At 44.9% G+C, this 21,543-nt stretch overlaps 1 protein-coding gene across 2 annotated transcripts in view; it reads right to left on the bottom strand.

The window, feature by feature from the left end:
• WDR91 (WD repeat domain 91) overlaps positions 1–10,686 on the bottom strand; it is a 29,345-nt gene extending 18,659 nt beyond the window's left edge. The window contains exons 1-6 of one of the 2 annotated variants that reach the window (XM_033191973.1): positions 10,503–10,686; positions 8,698–8,877; positions 7,914–8,121; positions 6,253–6,335; positions 5,104–5,234; positions 3,441–3,606 (exon numbers count right to left, since the gene is read on the bottom strand). In XM_033191973.1, coding sequence (XP_033047864.1) covers positions 3,441–3,606; positions 5,104–5,234; positions 6,253–6,335; positions 7,914–8,121; positions 8,698–8,877; positions 10,503–10,625 — 891 coding nt within the window. In that variant the 5' untranslated portion in view covers positions 10,626–10,686. Of the gene's footprint in view, positions 1–3,440; positions 3,639–5,103; positions 5,235–6,252; positions 6,336–7,913; positions 8,122–8,697; positions 8,878–10,502 lie in introns of those variants that run through there. The other variant, XM_033191975.1, reaches the window with a different exon arrangement.
• Positions 10,687–21,543: the final 10,857 nt, after the last annotated feature.

Raw genomic sequence — 21,543 nt, 5'->3', positions numbered from 1 at the left:
TCTCTATAATGAGGTAATTTCCACGGCTCACCAAGTGGGTGTAAAAGGAGCAGAATTATCGCTGGCGGGAAGGATGGAGTACAAACTACAGGCTATGTGAGCCAAGCAGCAGCCCAGGCAAGCCTGCTATGGATGTGCCCTCCCTGGCTCTTGTAATTAGAGATGCTAGAAGGGCTTGGGAAGTGTAGTTTTGCAGTTATTTCCACAAAAAAAAAAAAAAAAAAAAAAAAATTGCCTCCAGACTCATATTGAAAGCCTGGAGAGTATTTGCCAGGCTTTCAATATAAAAGCAATCTATTTTGCATCTATTTTGCCATCTGTTTTACAAGAATAATGCTATGAATGTTTCAGTAATAATGACAACGGGTACAGCAACCAATTACAAGCAGACAAAATGCTGATGTGAGCAAAATTTACGATGCTCTCTATAAATTATATTTAAGATAGGAAAGTCTAATCATTTTTACAATATTGCTAATTTAACAATAAAATACAGCCTATTTTTTTGTGTGTGCTTATTCTTTAACAGTACAAAAAAAAGAAGGGCTCTGGTATAGTAGTAGCAAGGAAAAAAGATGATATGCTTAAGGCCGGGCGCGGTGGCTCAAGCCTGTAATCCCAGCACTTTGGGAGGCCGAGACGGGTGGATCACGAGGTCAGGAGATCGAGACCATCTTGGCTAACCCAGTGAAACCCCGTCTCTACTAAAAAAAATACAAAAAAAAAAAACTAGCCGGGCGAGGTGGCGGGCGCCTGTAGTCCCAGCTACTGGGGAGGCTGAGGCAGGAGAATGGCGTAAACCCGGGAGGCGGAGCTTGCAGTGAGCCAAGATCCGGTCACTGCACTCCAGCCTGGGCGACAGAGCGAGACTCCATCTCAAAATAAAAAAAAATAAAAAAATAAAAAATAAAAAAAATATACACTAATAAGGCAATGTGGCTTATTTAAAAACCAATGCCATTGTATACTGAGTTCAAAGCAGTATATTATCAAAATGGCAGGAAGTGATCCTTCCATGCCCTGCATTTAGTATCTGTGAGAGAGCATCTGGAATCGTACACTCAAATTTGGGCATTAATTGTAATAGTGGGATTGAAACATTAGAATGTCCCCCCAGAGCAGGGGGCCAGGATGTGAGGGGAAATCATGCCATAGGGACAAACAGTTGAGGTGGGAGTTGAAGGGAGGATGAACAAGAGTGCTTAGCATGGAAAAGATAGGAAGAATCATTCTATACAATAAGCCTTATTATTCTATGTAGTTCCAGAGGGCTAAGCTAAGATCCGTGAGGAAAAGTCATAAAGAAGTTTCTTCTAATAGCTTTCTAACATGCATATGTTCCTGCTTTGACAAGCAGTGAGCACTGCATCTTAGGAAGCAATCAATCCAGACAGTGTACTCCTATACTCAGCAGAAGGTGGGCCGGATGACCTTCGGGCTTCCCTCTCACTCTAAAATTCTGTGATTTTCTTGAACCTCAAATCTACTAGTTACTTTTAGAAGTGAAACATTAATGCTGAATCTAAATCATCTACCACTAATAAAAAACAAGTGACCTGACTATTGGGTTTTTTAGATTAGAGATATCTTTCGTCTTCACTGAAGAACTAGAAACTGCTCTGTTAACATACCACACAGTGACCCAATCTTTGTTCCATTATATTTTAGAGGAAAGGTAAGGCATGTTTTACTGCAAATCACACATTCTTATCCCCATTGCTTAGCTGCAAACTGCACAAGTAATTTCCAATCTCATTTCAACCTCACCATGTGACACATAGTTCCTAACCACATACAGTATGGCCACAGCTGACTCCCACAGAAGCTGTCTCTATGTTTTCTTTCAAGTTAATGAAATTGAATTTCATAATTTCAAGCTCATTTCAAAGGACTCAACATTCCACATGTCACTTATTAAACTTATAAAATGTTGCACAGTGAGAGATCCAGAAAGCAAGCAGTACAACTTACTCGGCCACATTCCACAGAACTGGAATTCTAACTTTAAGATTTGAATTTCAGAAAAATATTCACAGGAGTAACCATGATTGAGTTTTAACAGCCTGAACCCTCATGGCTGCTAAGATTATAGTTTTTTTGCATTAATGGCACTTTAGGTCTCAGAACTAACTCAGGTACCCACATGGGCCAGGGCCTGCAGGAATACAACTTCTACTACCAACATTAACTGAGTGCTGACCCTCTGCCAAGCACTCTTCTTCTAGCCGCTCAATTCATCCTTCCCTGGGAAGTAAATACTATATTATCATCCCAAGCAAACTGGGGTGAGTTTAAGCAATCTGAGCACCAATGACAAACGAGGAGCTAAAAGTAAAGTTGTCTGGCCCCAAAGCCCATGCTCTTTCTGATCCAGTGTCCTGCTCAGTGTCTCCAGCTCAACAATACCCAGCCCAAGTGCTGTATTCCAATGGCAGCCTGAGGCAGACCCCTACCTCCCTGGGTATAGCAAGCAGCCCCAAACTGCTGTGCCACTTGCAACTGGTCTCACGCCGAGGCTGGTAAGAGAAGAAGCCACAGACTATGACTGTAACTAATAATGCACTCAGAGAAAGTGTCCCTATGCAAGCAATAAACAGTCTGCAGGCATTTCTGAAAGCAATGAATTCTGACAATGTCTGCTAGTTAAACTAGTCAGTAGGACCCTTGGCTGTTTTGGACATAAGCTGACATAAAAAAAAAAATCCACTTGCAGTTTTCCATAAAGGTAAGAAATAGTGAAAATCCTTTGCAGAATCAGCAAATACCAACTTGTAGGCAAAATGCATGGATTCAGAGGTAATTCTTGATTTACTCTTTAGCCAAACACTATTTTTATATCACCAAAAATTCAAAATTCTAATTGCCTGAACCCACAGTTGAGCCACCAAAACATAGTCATAAGCCCTCATGAGTTCATAGGAAATTTATGAGAAAAGAGGGGAGACTCTTCAAAGCCTGCTTCCTGTCATCAGATCTACTACTTCACCCAGGAAGCATCACAGAGAACTGGCACAGGAGTGCAGGCAGGGGAAGGCAACCCCTTGGGTCAGGAGACCGGGCTGTGAGGTCTGGCACTGCCTTGCTCAGTGCACAAGCATCTACCTAGCATCTCAAACACCACAGTGCCTACAGTCTAGCCACAGGTGAAGATGGAGCGGGGAGCCAGAACGCATTCAGTGGATTTTCCTCCTCCTCCTCCCAGTTCCTCCGCTACAGTCTTACCTAGATTCTCATCCTGCAGAACCATCACTTTCTGAGACGAAAGGCAGGGAAGGGGGAAGAAAGGTAATGAGATGTCAATTTAGAATCTCATCAACATGCCCAAGAAATCAGTCCTAAAGGGAGGGCAAATAAGTCTACACTTGACCAGGAAGTCTGGAAGCATAGGCAGCCGTCAGGGGCTTCTTGGCCACCGTTAGAGAGGCAGGACTTGTGCTTACCTGACCACCGAAGGACTCTTTCTTGGCCGAGCTCTGAGCTTGAGGAGGGCCCTGGGCAGGCGACAACCTTGAGGGGCTCTTCTTACTCTGAGGCAGCAGCGAGGACAGGAAGCCCACGCGAGGTGACTGGGAGAGGGAGGCATTCCTTTGGCTGCACACCATGGCACTGGTCAGCAAACACACCACAGGGTCAGAGGGCTGAAACGGGATGTGGAAAACCAAGAACATAGACCTCCCGGGCTATGGATGATGTTAAGTGACCAGGCCTGGGTCAGGTCCAGGAGGCTAGGCTTTAAGGTGGTATCCTTGGTATCATTTTTTTGTGCAAAGGGAGCCAGCAGCTTATCTGTTACAAGGGTGAAGTCTGCGGCTCTTCTTTGAGGGTCACAGTAAACTCAGAGCTGTCTTGTCCGATAGCCACTGGTCACGTGTGCTACTGAGCACATGAAAAGTGGTTAGTTCAAATCAAGATGTGCTTGAGATGTAAAATTCACACTGGAATTCAAAGACTTGGCATGAAAAGAAGTATAACATAGCTCATTAACATTTTGTTTATATCCAGTACATATTGAAATGATGTTTTGAATATACTAGGCCAAATAAAATATATCACTAAAAGTAACTTCATCTTTTTTTTTTTTTTTTTTAACATAGCTACTAAAAAAAAGTTAAATTACATATTTGGCTCGCATTTTATTTCTATCTGAAAGCACTGGCTCCCCCACCACAGCTAGGTCATCTGGTGCAGTACTTGGTTATGTGGAGGTCTGGAATCCGGCTGCCTGGGTTTGCATCGTGACTCACCAATCACTATCTTCCTCACCTGTGTGTACCTCCGTTTCTTCAACCACTACTATTATTATCACCAGCTGGGGCTTCTGCTTTAACTGGCTGTTTCTGAAGGTCAAATACCTCTCTCTAATCTGCCTTCCTCTTTAAACCATCAGAGAGGTGCATGCTTCTACTGAGGAATGCATCCAACCTGTGGTTATCAATCTTTCCATACATGAGATGCTCCTTCCAATGCACAAAACCTTCCCAAGACTTTACCATAGTGGTTGTTTTTATTTATCCATGCTACACATATCTGGATGTAGAGTTGGCAGAGCTGTGCAGTTCCCCAGCTCTAGGCAGAGCCACAGGCTTGGAGGCTCAGAACTCTAGAGGACTTTTGAGGCCATGGGGACCTTACTCATAAAGCTCTGAAGCAAGGCTGGACATGGTGGCTCATGCCTGTAATCCCAGCACTTTGGGAGGCCAAGGCAGGTGGATCACTTGAGGTCAGGAGTTTGAGACTAGCCTGGCCAATATGATGAAATCCCATCTCTACCAAAAATACAACAAAAATTAGCCAGGCATGGTGGCATGCACTTATAATCCCAGCTGCTTGGGAGGTGAGGCAGGAGAGTCTCTCGAACCCAGGAGGCAGAGGTTGCTTTGAGCCAATATTGTGCCACGGCACTCTAGCCTGGGTGACAGAGCGAGACTCCATCTCTAAAAATAAAAATAAAGCTCTCAAGCAAGAGCAGTGTGTACCAGGAGGCTCTTCCGCAATTCTCCTTCAGCAGGCACAGAAGGCTACAGGCAAGGCAAGATCAGAGGGAACGGTGGGGCTGAGAGCACAGAGGGCAGAGAAAAGGAGAGGGCCGTCACACACACTCACAGTTCCGAGTCCCCCAGGCGGTCCATGTTGGAGACATAAGGAGGCAATTTGTGTTGGACCAAGGCCTCTTCCTCTTCTGGCTGTTGCTCCTCTTTCTTTAGTCGGTGGATTTCAGCTTGCAATGCAAAAAGCTACACAGGGGTGGGGCTGAGTTAGCCAATGATCTCACCTAACCTTCCCTCTGTGGAGGAAGATATCTAGACACATTGCATCCAAGCCCACTGGTCTGAGTGCCACCCGCCTCAGCATCAAGGGGCCCATCTCACTCTGCTCACTGCAGACTGGGAAAAGTGACTGCTATCACTGAACAACAATGAGGTGAGAAAACCAAAACCCATTAGAAATCCAAAACCCATTTTCTTTTTAATCATTTGACTTGCTTCCTCCTAGATTCACTGAGAAAAATAGCTCCACCCATCCTGCTTTGCTCTTTGGAATGGAAAAAAAAATTTAGTGAATTACAGCGTTTTTAACCTTTTGCCTGAAGAAAATTACATATACACACACCTCAAAACCCAAGAATCTTAAACCCCATAACCTGAACAGCCTATAATCTTCCTTTTCCTAATAATATCACCTACAGAGATCTTAATTTCAGGAAAGAGAAATGTTCCTCAGGCAAAATGTACAGGCAAATGTGGGTCCCCTGGCTCTACTGTTTTATCAAACTAGAGAAGCATATAGCTGAGTAGGAACAACTAAATTATATCTGGGTTGTAAACTATATATATGTGTGTGTATATATACTTTACATATATAGTTTACATATATACATATACGTATAGTTTACATATGTGTATATACACATACACATATATAGCTATATGTGGAAAGATGAAACAGACATACGAAAACAGGTTAGTTATAAGGTGGCATGGATGCATATAGTCTTTTTCTCCTTAAAAGTTAATTACTGTTACTATATTGTTCATGCTATATATCTGACTTAAAATATGAATCTCACCTCTGGTTGTGAGAGACTGTTACTCCCCAAATTCCCAATACTGACTTTCTGGTAATTCATTTCCATCTGAGAAATTAGGTAGTGGCAGTGAAAAGCTGACTAATATAGTCTTCCACTGCCACTACCTAATTTTACACACCAAAAGCAGAAGTACTTCCCCAGGAGCAAGCCTATTCAGAACAAACCTTCTGACGCAGAACTTCATTTTCTTCTTGAATCTGGTTAGTCCTCTGACACTCTGCATCAAAGTTCAGGATCACAGGGACTGGTGCACAGAGTTAAAGAATAAGCCAGCCCATGAAATGTTTACAACTCCTTCCCAAACCCTTGACACATCAGCAAAACACATGAGACACAGGGACACAGAGAACAGAGTACAGGAGCGGTGCTGTGGGCTCTTGTGGGCTTAATGAAATAGTCGCTCCCTTGTCTCGAAGACTTTCTTTAGGTCTGGCCTCATTTCATTCGGACAGACTCACAGACACATGACCATCTGCCTGGCCAGCCTACAAAGGGGACATAAATCCAAACCTAAGCATTTTCTCTCAAATACCAGCAGCAAACAGCTAGCATCCAGTGGACTTCACAGCCAGTCGGAGCTTTAGGGAGGTCAGTACATTCAGCTAAAAGCAGCCCTGGAGGCCAGTGGCTCCACAAGAATACAGCCAATGAGGCAGAAAAGACCAGTCACTTGGCTTCGCCTCCCAGATTGAGCCTCTCCCTGGCAAAGGTTTGGACTGAGAAGAGAAAGCTTTCTGCAGATGGCATGGCCGCCCCAAGAACCACCACAATCTAGCTTGGGATACTGGTCCTTCTCCACTGCCTCAGGCAGCCTCAGTTAGGAGGAGCACAGAGCAGACAGGGCCTCAGAACTGGAAAGAGGACTGGAGCCCATATGTGTGTAACCTAGTTTGAGGACCACTGAAAAGACTTTGAGTGACACTTTCGATTTCACTGGAGGGCCCACAAGGCTAACTGGAGAGCCCTCAGGATGAAGAGAGGGAGCAAGGGGGAGGGAGCAAGGCAGCTCTGGCAAGGGTGGAATTCACACTCATCTGCGGCACAGAAAGGGTGAAGGCAGGAAAGGTGCCCTTCCCACCTCCACCACCAAGTGTTCCTCCCAGAGGCCAAAATGCCCGCCCATGGGTGGGCCTCTAAACACCCAAATTTATCAGTGCCTCACCAGCCAGCCCCATTCAAGCCAGACTCCCTTCTCCTCCTCTAAATTTCCAGCCTAGAGAGTATAAACGATGGCCCCGGGAGCTCTGGCTTGTATGTTTGGTAGGCCATAAATTATTTACCTGCATTCTCATTCATTCCCCCTCGCAAATATCCGCATATATATTCTTAAACCTACTGTGTTTTCTGGCAACTTGAGGAACACTGGAGTTACTATTAGAGACAGTAACTCAAACACTAACGCAGGCAAAAGTTCCAACCCAAGAAGTCTTCTCATCTGTACCTAATCCCAGCAAAGGTATATCCCTTGGAACACGTTTCATGCACAGAGAGGGTACTCTCAAGGCTGCCCGGTTTCTCCAAGCAGCAGCTGCCTTCCAACCCCAGTGCCTGCTGACAAAGTAGGTGCTAGCACTCCACTGCTGCCACTGTCCCTGCCCACATGTCAGCTAATACTTCAGCAGCACAGTGTCAGAACTAAGATTCATGATTCCCTGGCTTACTGACAAAAACAACCACAATTTGTCCAGTCCCCTCATATGAGGCATGAAAATGGTCCCCGGGCATTTTTGTAGAAGAAATGCCTGTATGGAGAGCAGCGGGCTATTGATCCTGAGGTCTAGGGGCCTCAGGCTGGGTCCTCAGCCCCAGGCAACTGAAAGGATATGCATGCACTGAAACAGGACGCTCAGGAAGTTGTGCAGGGACACAATGAAGGTGTCGGCCCACTGTCGAGAAAAGTAGGTAGCAAAGGTGGGGTTGGTGTCCGGAGATGGCAGGAAGGGCAGGACAAACCAATCCTTCCACTCAGCCTGGTTCTGGAGTTCTGTGGCCTGCTTTGCAAAGAACTCCTGGGCCTTGTCATTTCTGTGTGTCTGCCAAGACACAAGGAGGTAGCAAGGAGGGAGAAGAGACGGAGATCCAGAGTTAAGACTCTTCATCACTGTATAGCAGACACACTTTGGCTATCAGCCTGCCAGGTAACTGGCAAAATAAAATTCCATAATATAAAGGAAACCATCACTCTTTTCTCAAGGAACTTGTCATTTCAAAGCTTGTTTAAACTGAAGTTCTAATGATAAATCCCATCCTAAAAATGAATCCCTAGCTGATGTTCAAATAACTAAGTGACTCATTCCTCCAGGTCAGCTATCGTCTTTATTACTCAAACTTTAACCCAGCTACTTACATTCTTTAAAATACCACCTTTGTTTTAAGCTTACGTGCTTAGAATAAAAAAGGAAATAGGAATGGGGAAGACAAGTCAGATGATCTACAGATGACGACAAGGAAAAAAAAGAAGGAAAACAGCCAAAAATAATTGCACTGTAACTGCTGCACTCTTCCCCATAATCACATACAGAGTCCTCCTAGGAACTGGAAGAAAATCTACTTCAGGAGCAAAGAGCTCCTTCCACTAAGGGAAACAGAAACCCTGAATCAACAGGTACCTGGATTGTGTAGACAAGATAAAAGCGAAACAGGCTGGTTTTCAGCTTGTGGATGGTGGGTCTGTATATATCCTCCAAGCGGCTGAAGAGTTGACGCTCCAAGTAGCTCCAATAATCCCGAAGGGCAGCCAAGTCATACACCTGCATTAACTGCTGCAGCTGGTCCACAATCTTATCCACCTGGTGAGAAACATGGATGGAGAAGATGGTAAGGGACAGAAGGGAATTCTCCCCTGCATGGAATAAAGTTTTTTCCTCTTGTCATGGCTTCTGGGTGTAAAAAAAAATTTGTAAGTTAGCAATCTATAACATTTTCAAAACATACTAATGCAACGGTTTTTCAGTTTTCTGATGTTAGAGAAGTGGTTTGACCCTCTAGCAAGCACGGAAATTTCAGGTGTAAAAGGGCTCTGGGCCAGAACGTAAGAGATCTGGCTCGAGATCTTGGATCTGCCTCTGACTTACTTGATCAATTTTGCAGTGCCAGGCCAGGCACTGTGGCTCACACCTGTAATCCCAGCATTTTGGGAGGCCGAGGCGGGTGGATCACCTGAGGTCAGGAGTTCGAGACCAACCTTGCCAACATGGTGAAACTCCGACTCTACTAAAAATACAAAAATTAGCCAGGTGTTGTGGCGCGCACCTGTAATCCCAGCTACTCAGGAGGCTGAGGCAGGAGAATTGCTTGAACCCAGGAGGCAGATGTTGCAGTGAGCCAAGATCGTGCCACTGCACTCCAGCCTAAGTGACAAGTGACAGAGTGAGACTCTGTCTCAAAAAAAAAAAAACGGCATTGTTGCTTAACTGTAGTCTCAGTTACCTCACATTTTTTAAAAAGGGGGTGGGGTGGAGAGAAGAGAGTATGAGAGAATCTCCACAATTCCTGGACACCAAGGATCATAAGGAGGTGCACGGACTGACTCCTTCAAGTCATCAGAGTTCCACCGAAGCCGTGGTAGCTGCTCAGAGTGTCAGCCAAGGAAGTCACCTCCTTGCGAGGAGCAATTACAGCAGAGTACAGAATCTGGAAAAGGGTTTAGATATCAATACCAATCCAACGCCCCTAGCTTGTAGAGCAGGCCACTGAGGCCCAGAGGGGTGAAATGATTTGCTTTTGCCACTAAGTAGCCACTAACTTTGTCCAGGCAGGAAACCAGATCTCCTAACTCCCCTCCAGTGCTCTTGCTGTTAGCTCACTGCCTCTCATTGAAGTCAGTACATACAAACATACAACTCACACACATATACATTCCAAGAACCTCGCAATGCAAAATCATTTTAGAGTAGGGGAAGTTTGGGTTTCTCTAATGTGCCATGAGGTCTTCCACAACTACAGAAGCAAAATTGCCAAGGAGTCCCTGACGAGGCCATTTTAAACAAACACCGCAGGTACTTGAACACAGCTAACGTTTTGAACTGCAGACTTCTTTGCTTCCACTGCCATTGGAAGCCAACACGAATATCTGTTGCCAAAACGCAACCATCTACCTAACCTCGGCTCCTAAAACCTCATCGCCATCCTGGCCAAGGAGGCTGGAGTGGAGACAGAACCCTGGACCAGAAGCCGGGGCATCGGGGCTCCAGCCTCGGCGATGCTCCTGACTCGGGGGGCGGCTTCAGGCAGGTCCCGTCCTTCTGAGGGCCTCAGTTCTTCATCCGTCAAGGTGGGGTCGGACGCGCTGAGGTCTCCCGCGCCCCGACGCGAGTGACAGCGCCGCTCCCGCCCCGGAGGCAGTGCTGGGGGGAAGCCCGCTCCCCGGCTCCCTCGGGCCGCCTCTGCCCGCGCCGCTCCCGCCGGCCCTCACCCGGAACCCCTTCTCCTTGTCCGCCTTGATCTCGGCGTCCAGCTGCCGCAGTGTGTGCGTGAACCCGCGGAAGAGCAGGTACTCCCGGACCAGCTCGTCAGTGCGCTCCACGGCCTCCGCCATCGCAGCGCCACCGTTTTTAGGGGTGGAGCGGCAAGGGACGGAGCGACGGAGGGGCGGGGCCTGGGAGCGATGGCGCGGGGCCGGGCGCGGGCGCCGAGCACGTCACGCCGGGACAGGCCTACCAGTCCGCACGCACCGGGCGCCCCAGCCTCAGGCCCCGCCCCTCTGCTGGCGCCCCGCCCCCGACTCGCCCGAGGCCCCGCCCCTGAGCCAGTCCCATCCCGCCTGGCCGCTGGGGTAATCCTCACCCCGCCCGAGGGGTGGCGAGGGGAGGTCCTGGCGGCGCTGGCGGCGGCTTTGTCTGAATTTACTGAAAGTGGCAGCTGCCACCCAAGTCAAGCAAGACTGGACCTTAAGAACATCCCAGGGGCCGGGCGCGGTGGCTCAAGCCTGTAATCCCAGCACTTTGGGAGGCCGAGACGGGCGAATCACGAGGTCAGGAGATCGAAACCATCCTGGCTAACACGGTGAAACCCCGTCTCTACTAAAAATGTAAAAAAATTATTTGGGCGAGGTGGCGGGCGCCTGTAGTCCCAGCTACTCGGGAGGCTGAGGCAGGAGAATGGCGGGAACCCGGGAGGCGGAGCTTGCAGTGAGCTGAGATCCGGCCACTGCACTCCAGCCTGGGGGCAGAGCGAGACTGTCTCAAAAAAAAAAAAAAAAAAAAGAACATCCCAGGTAGTCACGAGGCGGGCAGGGGGTGCGGCGCCCTGTTAGTTGGCGTTACATCGCAGAGCTCCCAGCCCCCTGCCCTCCTCGTACAGGGAGGAAGCTGGAGCCCTTAGAGCAGAGTGACCTGCGTGAAGCCACAACCACGCGTATCCTCAGGGAGCGCTAACTCCCCTAAAGCCCTGCTTTCATTAGTAAAACGAATTGGCTACACAGCAAGATAACCAAGATGCACTGCTAGGATAGGCAAATTTCATAGGAATGTATGTACGCTGTAGTCCTGGTTTCTTGTGAAAAAAAAAAAAAAGGTATGTATGTGTGTATATTTTTAAAATTCAGGAGAATTATACACCAAGTTCCTATGCAGTCGGACCTCTGCATACTCTGGTTCCGCACTCGCGGATTCAGTCAACGAGGACTGAAAATATTTTTTTCAAAGTTTTAAAAATAAAAAATAGCCGGGCGCAGTGGCTCACACCTGTAATTCTAACATTTTGGGAGGCCGGGGTGGGCGGATCTCTTGGCCCCAGGAGACCAACCTGGACAACATGGCGAAACCACGTCACTAAAAAGAAACAAAAAAATGCGGGGCGCAGTGGCTCACGCCTGTAATCCCAGCACTTCGGGAGGCCGAGGCGGGCGGATCACCTGAGGTCGGGAGTTCGAGACCAGCCTGACCAACATGGAGAAACCCCGTCTCTACTAAAAATACAAGATTATCCCGGCGTGGTGGAGCATGCCGGTAATCCCAACTACTCAGGAGGCTGAAGCAGGAGAATCACTTGAGCCCAGAAGGCGGAGGTTGCAGCGAGCCAAAATCGCGCCATTGCACACCAGCCTGGGCAACAAGAGCGAAACTCTGTCTCAAAAAAAAAACAAAAATTATCCAGGCTTGGTGGTGCTGCCTGTGTTCCCAGCTACTTGGGAGCCGAGGCAGGAGGATCGCTTGAGCCCAGGAGGTCAAGGCTGCAGTGAGCTGAGATTGCATCACTGCACTCCAGCCTGGGTGACAGAGCAGCACACCATCTCAGTTTAAAAAAAAAATACCATTTTTAAAAACACAAATTAAATATAGCTTAACAACAATTTACGTAATATGTACAATGTATTCAGTATTATAAGCAATGTAGAGATTATTTAAAGTATACAGGAGGAGGTGTATAGGTTAGATGCAAATGCTAGGCCTTTTTACATCAGGGCATCCATGGATTTTGGTCTTCTAGGGAGGGTCCTAAAACCAAACCCCTGCAGATACCAAGGGACAATTGGAGTGGTTTTATCTGAGAGGTGAGACTATGAAGGACTTCTTGTTTTTAACATTGTTTTTATTGTTGAAGTTTTTACAAGGTGTACGTATTTTGTAAGTAGGAAAATAGCCAATATCTTTGAGCCTTGCTTTCTTCATCTGCAAAATGGTGACAATAGGCCGGGCGCGGTGGCTACACATATCTGGATGTAGAGTTGGCAGAGCTGTGCCGTTCCCCAGCTCTAGGCAGAGCCACAGGCTTGGAGGCTCAGAACTCTAGAGGACTTTTGAGGCCATGGGGACCTTACTCATAAAGCTCTGAAGCAAGGCTGGACGTGGTGGCTCATGCCTGTAATCCCAGCACTTTGGGAGGCCGAGGCGGGTGGATCATGAGGTCAGGAAATCGAGACCATCCTGGCTAACACGATGAAACCCTGTCTCTTACTAAAAATACAAAAAATTAGCCGGGCGTGGTAGCGGGTGCCTGTAGTCCCAGCTACTCAGGAGGCTGAGGCAGGAGAATGGCATGAACCCGGGAGGCAGAGCTTGCAGTGAGCCGAGATCGCGCCACTGCACTCCAGCCTGGGCAACAAAGCAAGACCCTGTCTCAAAAAAAAAAAAAGGTGACATTAACACCCACCTTGCACAGTAGTAATGAAGATTTAATAAGACAGCGTAGGCCGGGCGCGGTGGCTCAAGCCTGTAATCCCAGCACTTTGGGAGGCCCAGACGGGCGGATCACAAGGTCAGAAGATTGAGACCATCCTGGCTAACACGGTGAAACCCCGTGTGTACTAAAAAATACAAAAAACTAGCCGGGCGAGGTGGTGGGCGCCTGTAGTCCCAGCTACTCCGGAGGCTGAGGCAAGAGAATGGCGTAAAACCAGGAGGAGGAGCTTGCAGTGAGCTGAGATTGCGCCACTGCACTCCAGCCTGGGCGACAGAGCGAGACTCTGTCTCAAAAGAAAAAAAGACAGTGTATGTAAAACGCTTAGCACAGTGAATGGCCTATCGGTAAAATGCAGTGAGTGTTCCCTTCTCCTTCCCTCGAATGATGTGACTTTTCGTGTTTGTCAAAATACAACTCAGAATCATTGCTGCCCCTCTGCTCCGACCCTCCAATCCTACTCTATGGAAATTCAGCTCCAAAAGGGCTGTGATCTGCACTAGAGAAAGCCAAAAAGATAGCACAGAGCAAGCCACAGCAGGACAAGACAGACCTTGTTCTGTCCTCTTTGTTTGCCCTACCTGTCTCCACAAGTGTACCCTCCAGGCAGCTAACCTTGCCTCGAGGGCAGGAAAGGAGAGTCACCACTGTGACTACTGGGAGACCAACTCCTACTTTGAGATCTCAGATCATCAAAGTGAACTTGGAAAATTTGGATGAGTTGCAACCACCAAAGCTTCCACCTACAGGAAAATTGTGAATTAGATTTCCCTAAGGGCACCTGAAGTCTGCAACCATAGATCTCACCTCCCCCACCTCCATCTACCCTGACACCTCCCAGACCAGAGCCTGTAAAACCAGCTAAGATTAGTTTTCTGATCAATGAAAGGCAGCTCCTCAGAGCTTAAGCACAGGCCCTGTGTTCTACCGGAATGTCTTCTCCAAAATACCCACATGGATAGCTGCCTTTCCTCCTTCACGTGTTTGCTCAAATGTCACTGTCTTAGTCTTTTTGGGCTGCAATTTTTTTTTTTTTTTAGAAATGCCATGAACTGGGTGGCTTATAAGCAACAGAAACTTATTTCTCATAGTTCTGGAGGGTGGAAAGTCCAAAATCAAGGCACTAGCAGATTCATTGTCTCGTGGATGCCCACCGTCTGGTTCATAGATAGTACCAAGTTACATGCTCAGTAGAGAGCATCCATCGCCATAGCCTTTGATAGATAAATCTTTTCCATAAAAAGTCATAAGCACCTCTGAAAACTGGAAATGGCCCACCAGGATCCATCCAGTAATTCACAGGTTTCCTATTGATAGCCCTCATGCTTGTTGGAGGAGGTAGCCTGTGTATCTGTTGTTTCGCTCACTGAAAATCAGTAACACACAAGTTAAACCAGATACCCTTTTTCACTTCTCAAGTTAGTAATTTTTAAAATTTATTGCCCACTGTTGGTGAACATAAAATGAAAGGGGCATTGTCATTAAGCTTCAGAAGGAGCTACTTTTCTAGGAGTCAATTTATAAATTATCAAAACTTCCAAAATATTTCTACTCTTTAGCCCAATGATCCCACTTAATTTCTTTAATTTCTCTTAAAGAAATAATTTTTAAAATAAACTGGAAAAAAAAAAAAAAAAAAGGCTGAGCACAGTGGCTCACACCTGTAATCCTAGCACTTTGGGAGGCCCAGTTGGGAAAATCACTTGAGGCCAGAAATTATGACCAGCCTGAGCAACATAGGGAGACCCCTTCTCTATTTTTTTAAAAAAGAAAATAAATTAATGTAAACATTAAAAATAAGATTTATGCAGAATTTTTTTTATAAGAGTGCAACTTATCTTTAATAATGGAAGTTATTTACAATAGTGAAAGATATAAGTATTTAGAGGCTATAGTGAGATACCCTCCAAGATCTTGGGAATGAAGAAATTGTACTTTCCGCTGAGAATTAAACTACAAAATCAACCTAAGATGGTTTAGAATCCAAGGATGCAAAATCAGTGGAGAGAGAAAAGATACTAGGCACACCGGCTTTGGTTGAGGGCATTCACTTCCAAAATAAATATTATGTCAGTTGGAAGAGGTTTTAACACAGCCACATAGAAACCAGAGAGTGCCATGGGCAGGGCCCACGCTCATGTGCAACACAGCTGGCACTCATCTTATGTTCTGACCTATGGCAAGGCCATCCCTAAGATGAGAAGGTGGCACTAGACCATCCCAAAATTGGGCCCGAGAGGCATCCCACTCCCCTTTTCCTGGTACAAAGCTCACAACAAGACCATTTGTGTCCTCTAGCACTTGACTACATGGAAACATAGCATTCCAGTGTCTTCCTCCTGGTAAACTAAAAGGTAGTTTTTGATTACAGTAGTCTTCCAACGTAGGTGGAAAGGATATCATTTATGCCAGTGCTACCGCGAATAGTCCCTGTGTGGCAGTTATATGTCTCATTCAGAGATTTACAAAGTGACATCATGTTATCTTCCTCAGGCCCCTGTGCAATGAGGTCAGCACAAATCAGCCTTTCAGAACTTAGTCACTCCTGGGGACTACAGGAACCAGTTCCAGCAGGTCTGTTCACACTAGTTCCACATGCAGGAGTCTTTTACTGATTTCTACAAGGAGAAAGAAATCTCAAACAACCAACATGTTCAACATTAGAGGAAATCTTATACATTATGCTACATCTATCCCATGTAATATTATGCAGTTGTTAAAATTTTTGTTTTTTAAGAAAATTTAATTATTTGGAGAAATAGTTATGCTACAATGTATTCAAAATTATGATTCACACTCTAGAAACCAATTTGGCAGTTTCTTACAAGATTAAGCATGCAAATACCATACAACCTAGTAATGACACTCAGGTATTTGTCCCAGAGAAATGAAAACTTAGATTTTTACATAAAAACCTGTACACAAAGGTTTATTCATAATAGCCAAAACTGGAAACAACCCAGATGTCCTTCAACAGCATGACTCCATGTATAGAACATTTTTGAAAAGCCAAAATATAGAGATGGAAAATAGATTAGTGAAGGCCATGAAGAGGGATGGGCACATGGGAAGGGGGTGAGGAAGGAAGGGGTGTGATTTTTAAAATGGCAACACAAAGGATCCTTGTGGCACTGGAATTGTTTTGCATCTTGACTGTGGTTATGGATGCACAAGCCTAACATGATAAATTGTAGAGAACTAAATACACACACATATACAAGTAAAACGGAATTTTGAATAAGATCAGTAAATGTCAGTATCCTGGTTATTATATTGTACAAGATGTTATTATTGGAGAAAACTAAGTAAAGGGTACAATGAGATCGCTCTGAATTATTTTTTTTTATTTTTTCCTTTTATTTTTAGTTGGCATGTAATAATTATACATATTTATGGGATATAGAGTGATATTTCTTTTCTTTTCTTTTCTTTCTTTATTTTTTATTTTTTTTGAGACAGAGTCTCACTCTTGCCCAGGCTAGAGTGCAATGGCACAATCTCAGCTCATTGCAACCTCTGCCTCCTGGGTTCAAGTGATTCTCCTACCTCAGCCTCCTGAGTAGCTGGGATTACACGCATGAGCCATCACGCCCAGCTAATTTTTTTATTTTTAGTAGAGATAGGGTTTCACCATGCTGGCCAAACTGGTCTCGAACTCCTGGCCTCAAGAGATCCACCTGCCTCGGCCTCCCAAAGTGCTGGGATTACAGACCTGAGCCACCGCCCCCAGCCCAGAATGATATTTCAATACACATTTACAACATGTAATGATCAAATCAGGGTAATTAGCATATCCATCACCTCAAACATTTATCATTTATTCACACTGTGAACCTTCAAAATCCTTTCTTTCTCTATGTTATTTCTTATAACTGCTTATTAATGTATAGTCTATAGTTATATCAGAATAATAAGTTTAATTTTAAAAAGTTGATACAGAACTGTAGGTGCAATACCATTGCTTTGCATATTCTTAATCATATGTACACACAAAAAATCTTAATTATTGGCTCTAGGTAGTAGAGATGTTGGATTTTATAAGAGATTTCTGAGTTTAGGCTTTTTAATATTTTTCAAATTCCTTACCATGAACATATATTCATTTTGTAATTTATAAATATAATGAATGTAATCTTTAATCACAGCATGTTCATTTGTAATAACAACCATACCTTAGTGCTAACTCATACAAAGCTTTTGTCAACTAGCCCTCCAAATCTTTTATCAACTAGCCCCCCCAAACTTTTAGGCATAAATTGCTGTGAAACTAAGAATTTCCAATCCTGTACTTCTACAATTAAATTTTTGGAACCACATATAGGACCCCACAGCTGAACTCTGGTTACCAAGTTGTGTCATTTCTCTGGCTCCCAGCAATCATGTGCAAATTAAAGACTTTGGGCCAGAAGGACCCTGAGCTTCTTTCACCCTTACAGTCCTCGGCCTCATGCTGCTACCAAGAACCTTCTGGGAACTTTGGTCTGTCTACTTAGAGATAATGAATTCTAAAGAGAGAAAATGAACCACTTTCTCTCAGGTCTCAGACTATGATCATATCTCCTTGAGAAGCAGCTCAAATTAGTGTGAGAACCTGCCACTTGCCTACCCTACCACCTTCCACCCCAGCAAAGTCTCCATTAGCTCAGGGTATCAAACCACTCATAATACTGCTAGATGGTCAGTGGTAGGAATTTGCAGGTTTATGGGCCTGTAAAATCATTCACTTTCACTGCTGAAATGATTCAAGTCTCCTAGGTTAAAAAGTAACATGGTCTTCACAAACATCAACTGGAGCACAGCATGGGAGAATTCCAACTCTGTTGCCACATTTCCTAAAAACCAAAACCATTTCTGCCTTCTGCAGTACCTGTGTGTTCTGTGTCATGGTGCATGCTAGTATGAATTCTCCCTGTTCCAACACATCATTGTCATCCTTCTCAGGACTTCTCTTCATATCATTTTCCACTGTCTGTGAGGGGGTCACCCAGCACTTCTCTTAGGGAAACCTTCTATGTCTCCTTGTATCAGGATCTGAGTCAATGACCACATCTGGTGGATTCCACTTTCCTGTGCAGATGGCATATAAGCTAGCTGTCCATCCTCAAAATTCCCAGTATCCACCTCAGATTGATGTGTGCTTGCAAGACACACACATCCACAGTTGCCTTGTTGCCAGCCCAACAGGGTAAAGAAGGGCTCCCTTTTGAGCCTTATCTGTGGGTCCCTTCCTTTGGCTGGCTTTGCCAGTACAGGAGAAATGCCTCCCTAAGATGAGCCTCTTCAACAAAGAACCCAAAGTCAAGTTTACCTGGTCTCTGTACTGGTTCACATACTTAGTTGCTAGTCCGCACCAAGGTCCACTGAGCTTAAGCAGACATATTTATATTTATTTTACACAATAATCATATGTCTGTTGGATGTAATAATAAAATATTTGGACATATTTTGTGCATCACTTTTTATTCTGTTTTTCTGGTAATTCATTTTTGTTGCATTTTATAAAAGTTTCAGTCCGTATAGATTAGAAATAAAAAATAATTTTTGAAAACTTGGTCCTTCAAGACATATGATTTGGGAATTGCCAATCTGGGTGACTTGGAGGGAAGGAGTATAGCACACGCTTTGACAAACATTACTGTCCAGGTTCATATCATCATACTGCATCCCTGGCTCAAAAAGTCAACCTCTGTCTTGAAACTCACTCTAGACCAGTGGTTTTCCCTCTGGTAGCATATTAAGATCACTAGAAAGCTTTTATTTTGTCTTTCCTTGTTGTTATTTTGTTTTTATGGTTGCTGGGTTTTTTTAAACAGGGTCTCTATTTGTTGCCAAGGCTAGAGTGCAGTGGTACAAACACAGCCCACTGCAGCCTTAACCTCCTGGCTCAAGCGACCCACACTCTCAGTCTCCCGAGTAGCTGAAACCACAAGTGTGTGCCACTAAACCCAGCTATTTTTTTATTTTTTGTAGAGACAGGGTCTCACCATGTTGCCCATACTGGTCTTGAACTCCTTCCACCTCAACCTCCCAAAGTGCTAGGATCGCAGGCATGTGCCATGGCACCTGGCCAAGGGAGCTTTTAAAATACTGTTATAGAGGCCATACTCTAAATCAATTAAATCAGGATCTCTTTTTAAAAAGCTCCCCAAGTAGTTCAAAGGTACAGCTAGGATTAACAGTCCAAACCTTCTCAATTCATCATCTTGGACCATTTGCCTGTCCTTCTGTTGTTTTGTTTTTGTTTGAGGAAATATCTGAGTCAGTATCTCTCCTTCCAATAATACTTTAAATTCAAAATTAAAGCAACAAATGAGGATGAGAAAGCACTTCTAGTATAGCAAATACCTCCATTAAAGTGATAAGAATGCTGTCAAAAATGCTCAAAATCAACTTTTACAAAACTCCCAAAATTAATCAAAGGCATGCAACAATCTGAGGATTATTTATTCAGCTGCATCTTGGTAAGAATGGCACACTTTTGTCATTTTAATGTACCCTATTCCCATCTCCCTCTCTGTAGCTCTGCAATAGCCTTGAAAACCAAGACACTTACAGTAACAGTAGCTATGAAAAACAGCATCCAAGAATTCCCAAAAGGAAATAAAATGGGATTGGAATTCCCAAAAGCCTCATCTCCAGATAATTATCACTATTTGATCTTTGTGGCAGCTCCTTTAAAAGCTCCATTCTCAGGGCTTGTCTTTATTTGGCCTAAGGTTGGTCTGTAGGAACAGTCTATGGCTAGGGAATTTGTCAGAGGTAATCATTAGCAATTGTTTAACATCACAGCTGCCTGAGGCGGTGCTATCAGTGGAGGCTTACAAGAGACTGGCTAAAAACCGGAAAAAGAAAAGTGAAACTAGATCTCCGTAGGGGACATCTGGACATTCATAAAGCTCCAAAATATTCCATGGGATTTAGAAGGCCACACACATGTGTGCATGCCCAGACAATAACTAAGAAGGCTCTTTTCTCCTACCTCTGGCTGACTTTGAGGCTCTGTGCAAGTGACAAGTGAAGAGTGGGGCAGAATTGTAAAGTGAAAGAGTGTTGAAGTCATGCCCTACACAAGTGGTTGCCTTGGCAAAGGCTGGGAGGCTTATTGGTTCAAGGTATTTAGGGACGTCTCTGTCCAATCACTAGATGACCACTAAGTTAACCAAGCTTAGGTGTCTATGGCTATACATGACAAAGAATAAAGATTTTACACTGGGAAGCCGAGGCAGGTGGATCACGAGGTCAGGAGATCAAGACTCCTGGCTAATGCGGTGAAACCCCATCTCTTCTAAAAATATAAAAAATTAGCCAGGTGCAGTGGTAGGCACCTGTAGTCCCAGTTACTCAGGAGGCTGAGGCAGGAGAATGGCGTGAACCTGGGAGGTGGAGCTTGCAGAGAGCCAAGATTGCGCCACTGCACTCCAGCCTGGGCAACAGAGCAAGAGTCCGTCTCAAAGGAAAAAAAAAAAAGATTTTACAAAGTTAGTCCAGGGAAGTCACTAGAATAATAGTAAGTGTATTAATCTGGTCTCACCCTGCTAATAAAGACATACCAGAGACTGGGTAATGAATAAATGAAATAAGTTTAATTGACTCACAATTCCACATGGCTGGAGAGGCCTCACAATCATGGCTGAAGGCAAATGAAGAGCAAAGTCAAATCTTACATGGCAGCAGACAAGAGAGAGCTTGTGAAGGGTAACTCCCCTTTATAAAACCATCAGATCTCGTGAGACTTATTCATTATCATAATAAGAGCATGGGAAAAACCCGACCCCATGATTCAATTACCTCCCACCAAGTCCCTCCCATGACGCATGAGAATTATTGGAGCTACAATTAAAGATGAGATTTGGGTGGGGATACAGACAAACCATATCGGTAAGCAAACAAAAAGCAACAATAAACCCCAAGGAAGGGGCAGAATCTGATTTTCAGAGGTGTCACATTATATTATATAAAATATCCATTTTGGCCAGGTGCAGTGGCTCCTGCCTGTAATCCGAGTGCTTTGGGAGGCTGAGGCGGATGGATCACTTGGAGTCAGGAGTTTAAGACCAGCCTGGCCAACATAGTGAAACCCTGTCTCTAAGAAAAATACAAAAATTAGTTGGGTGTGGTGGCATATGCCTGTAATCCCAACTACTGGGGAGGCTGAGGCAGGAGAATCACTTGCACCCAGGAGGTGGAGGTTGCAGTGAGCCGAGATTGCACCATTGCGCTCCAGCCTGGGCAATGTAGCGAGACTCCATCTCAAAAAAACAAATCCATTTTTAACAACAGAAAATTATCACAAAGAGAAAGGAAATATGGTCTGTACGCAGGAAAACAAGCTGTCC

This window comes from Trachypithecus francoisi, unplaced genomic scaffold (genome assembly GCF_009764315.1).
Source record: "Trachypithecus francoisi isolate TF-2019V2 unplaced genomic scaffold, Tfra_2.0 Lachesis_group4, whole genome shotgun sequence".
Taxonomy (NCBI): Eukaryota; Metazoa; Chordata; class Mammalia; order Primates; family Cercopithecidae; genus Trachypithecus; species Trachypithecus francoisi.
The sequence above is the reverse complement of the archived record's forward strand: the minus strand, read 5'-3'. Positions and strand labels throughout refer to the sequence as shown.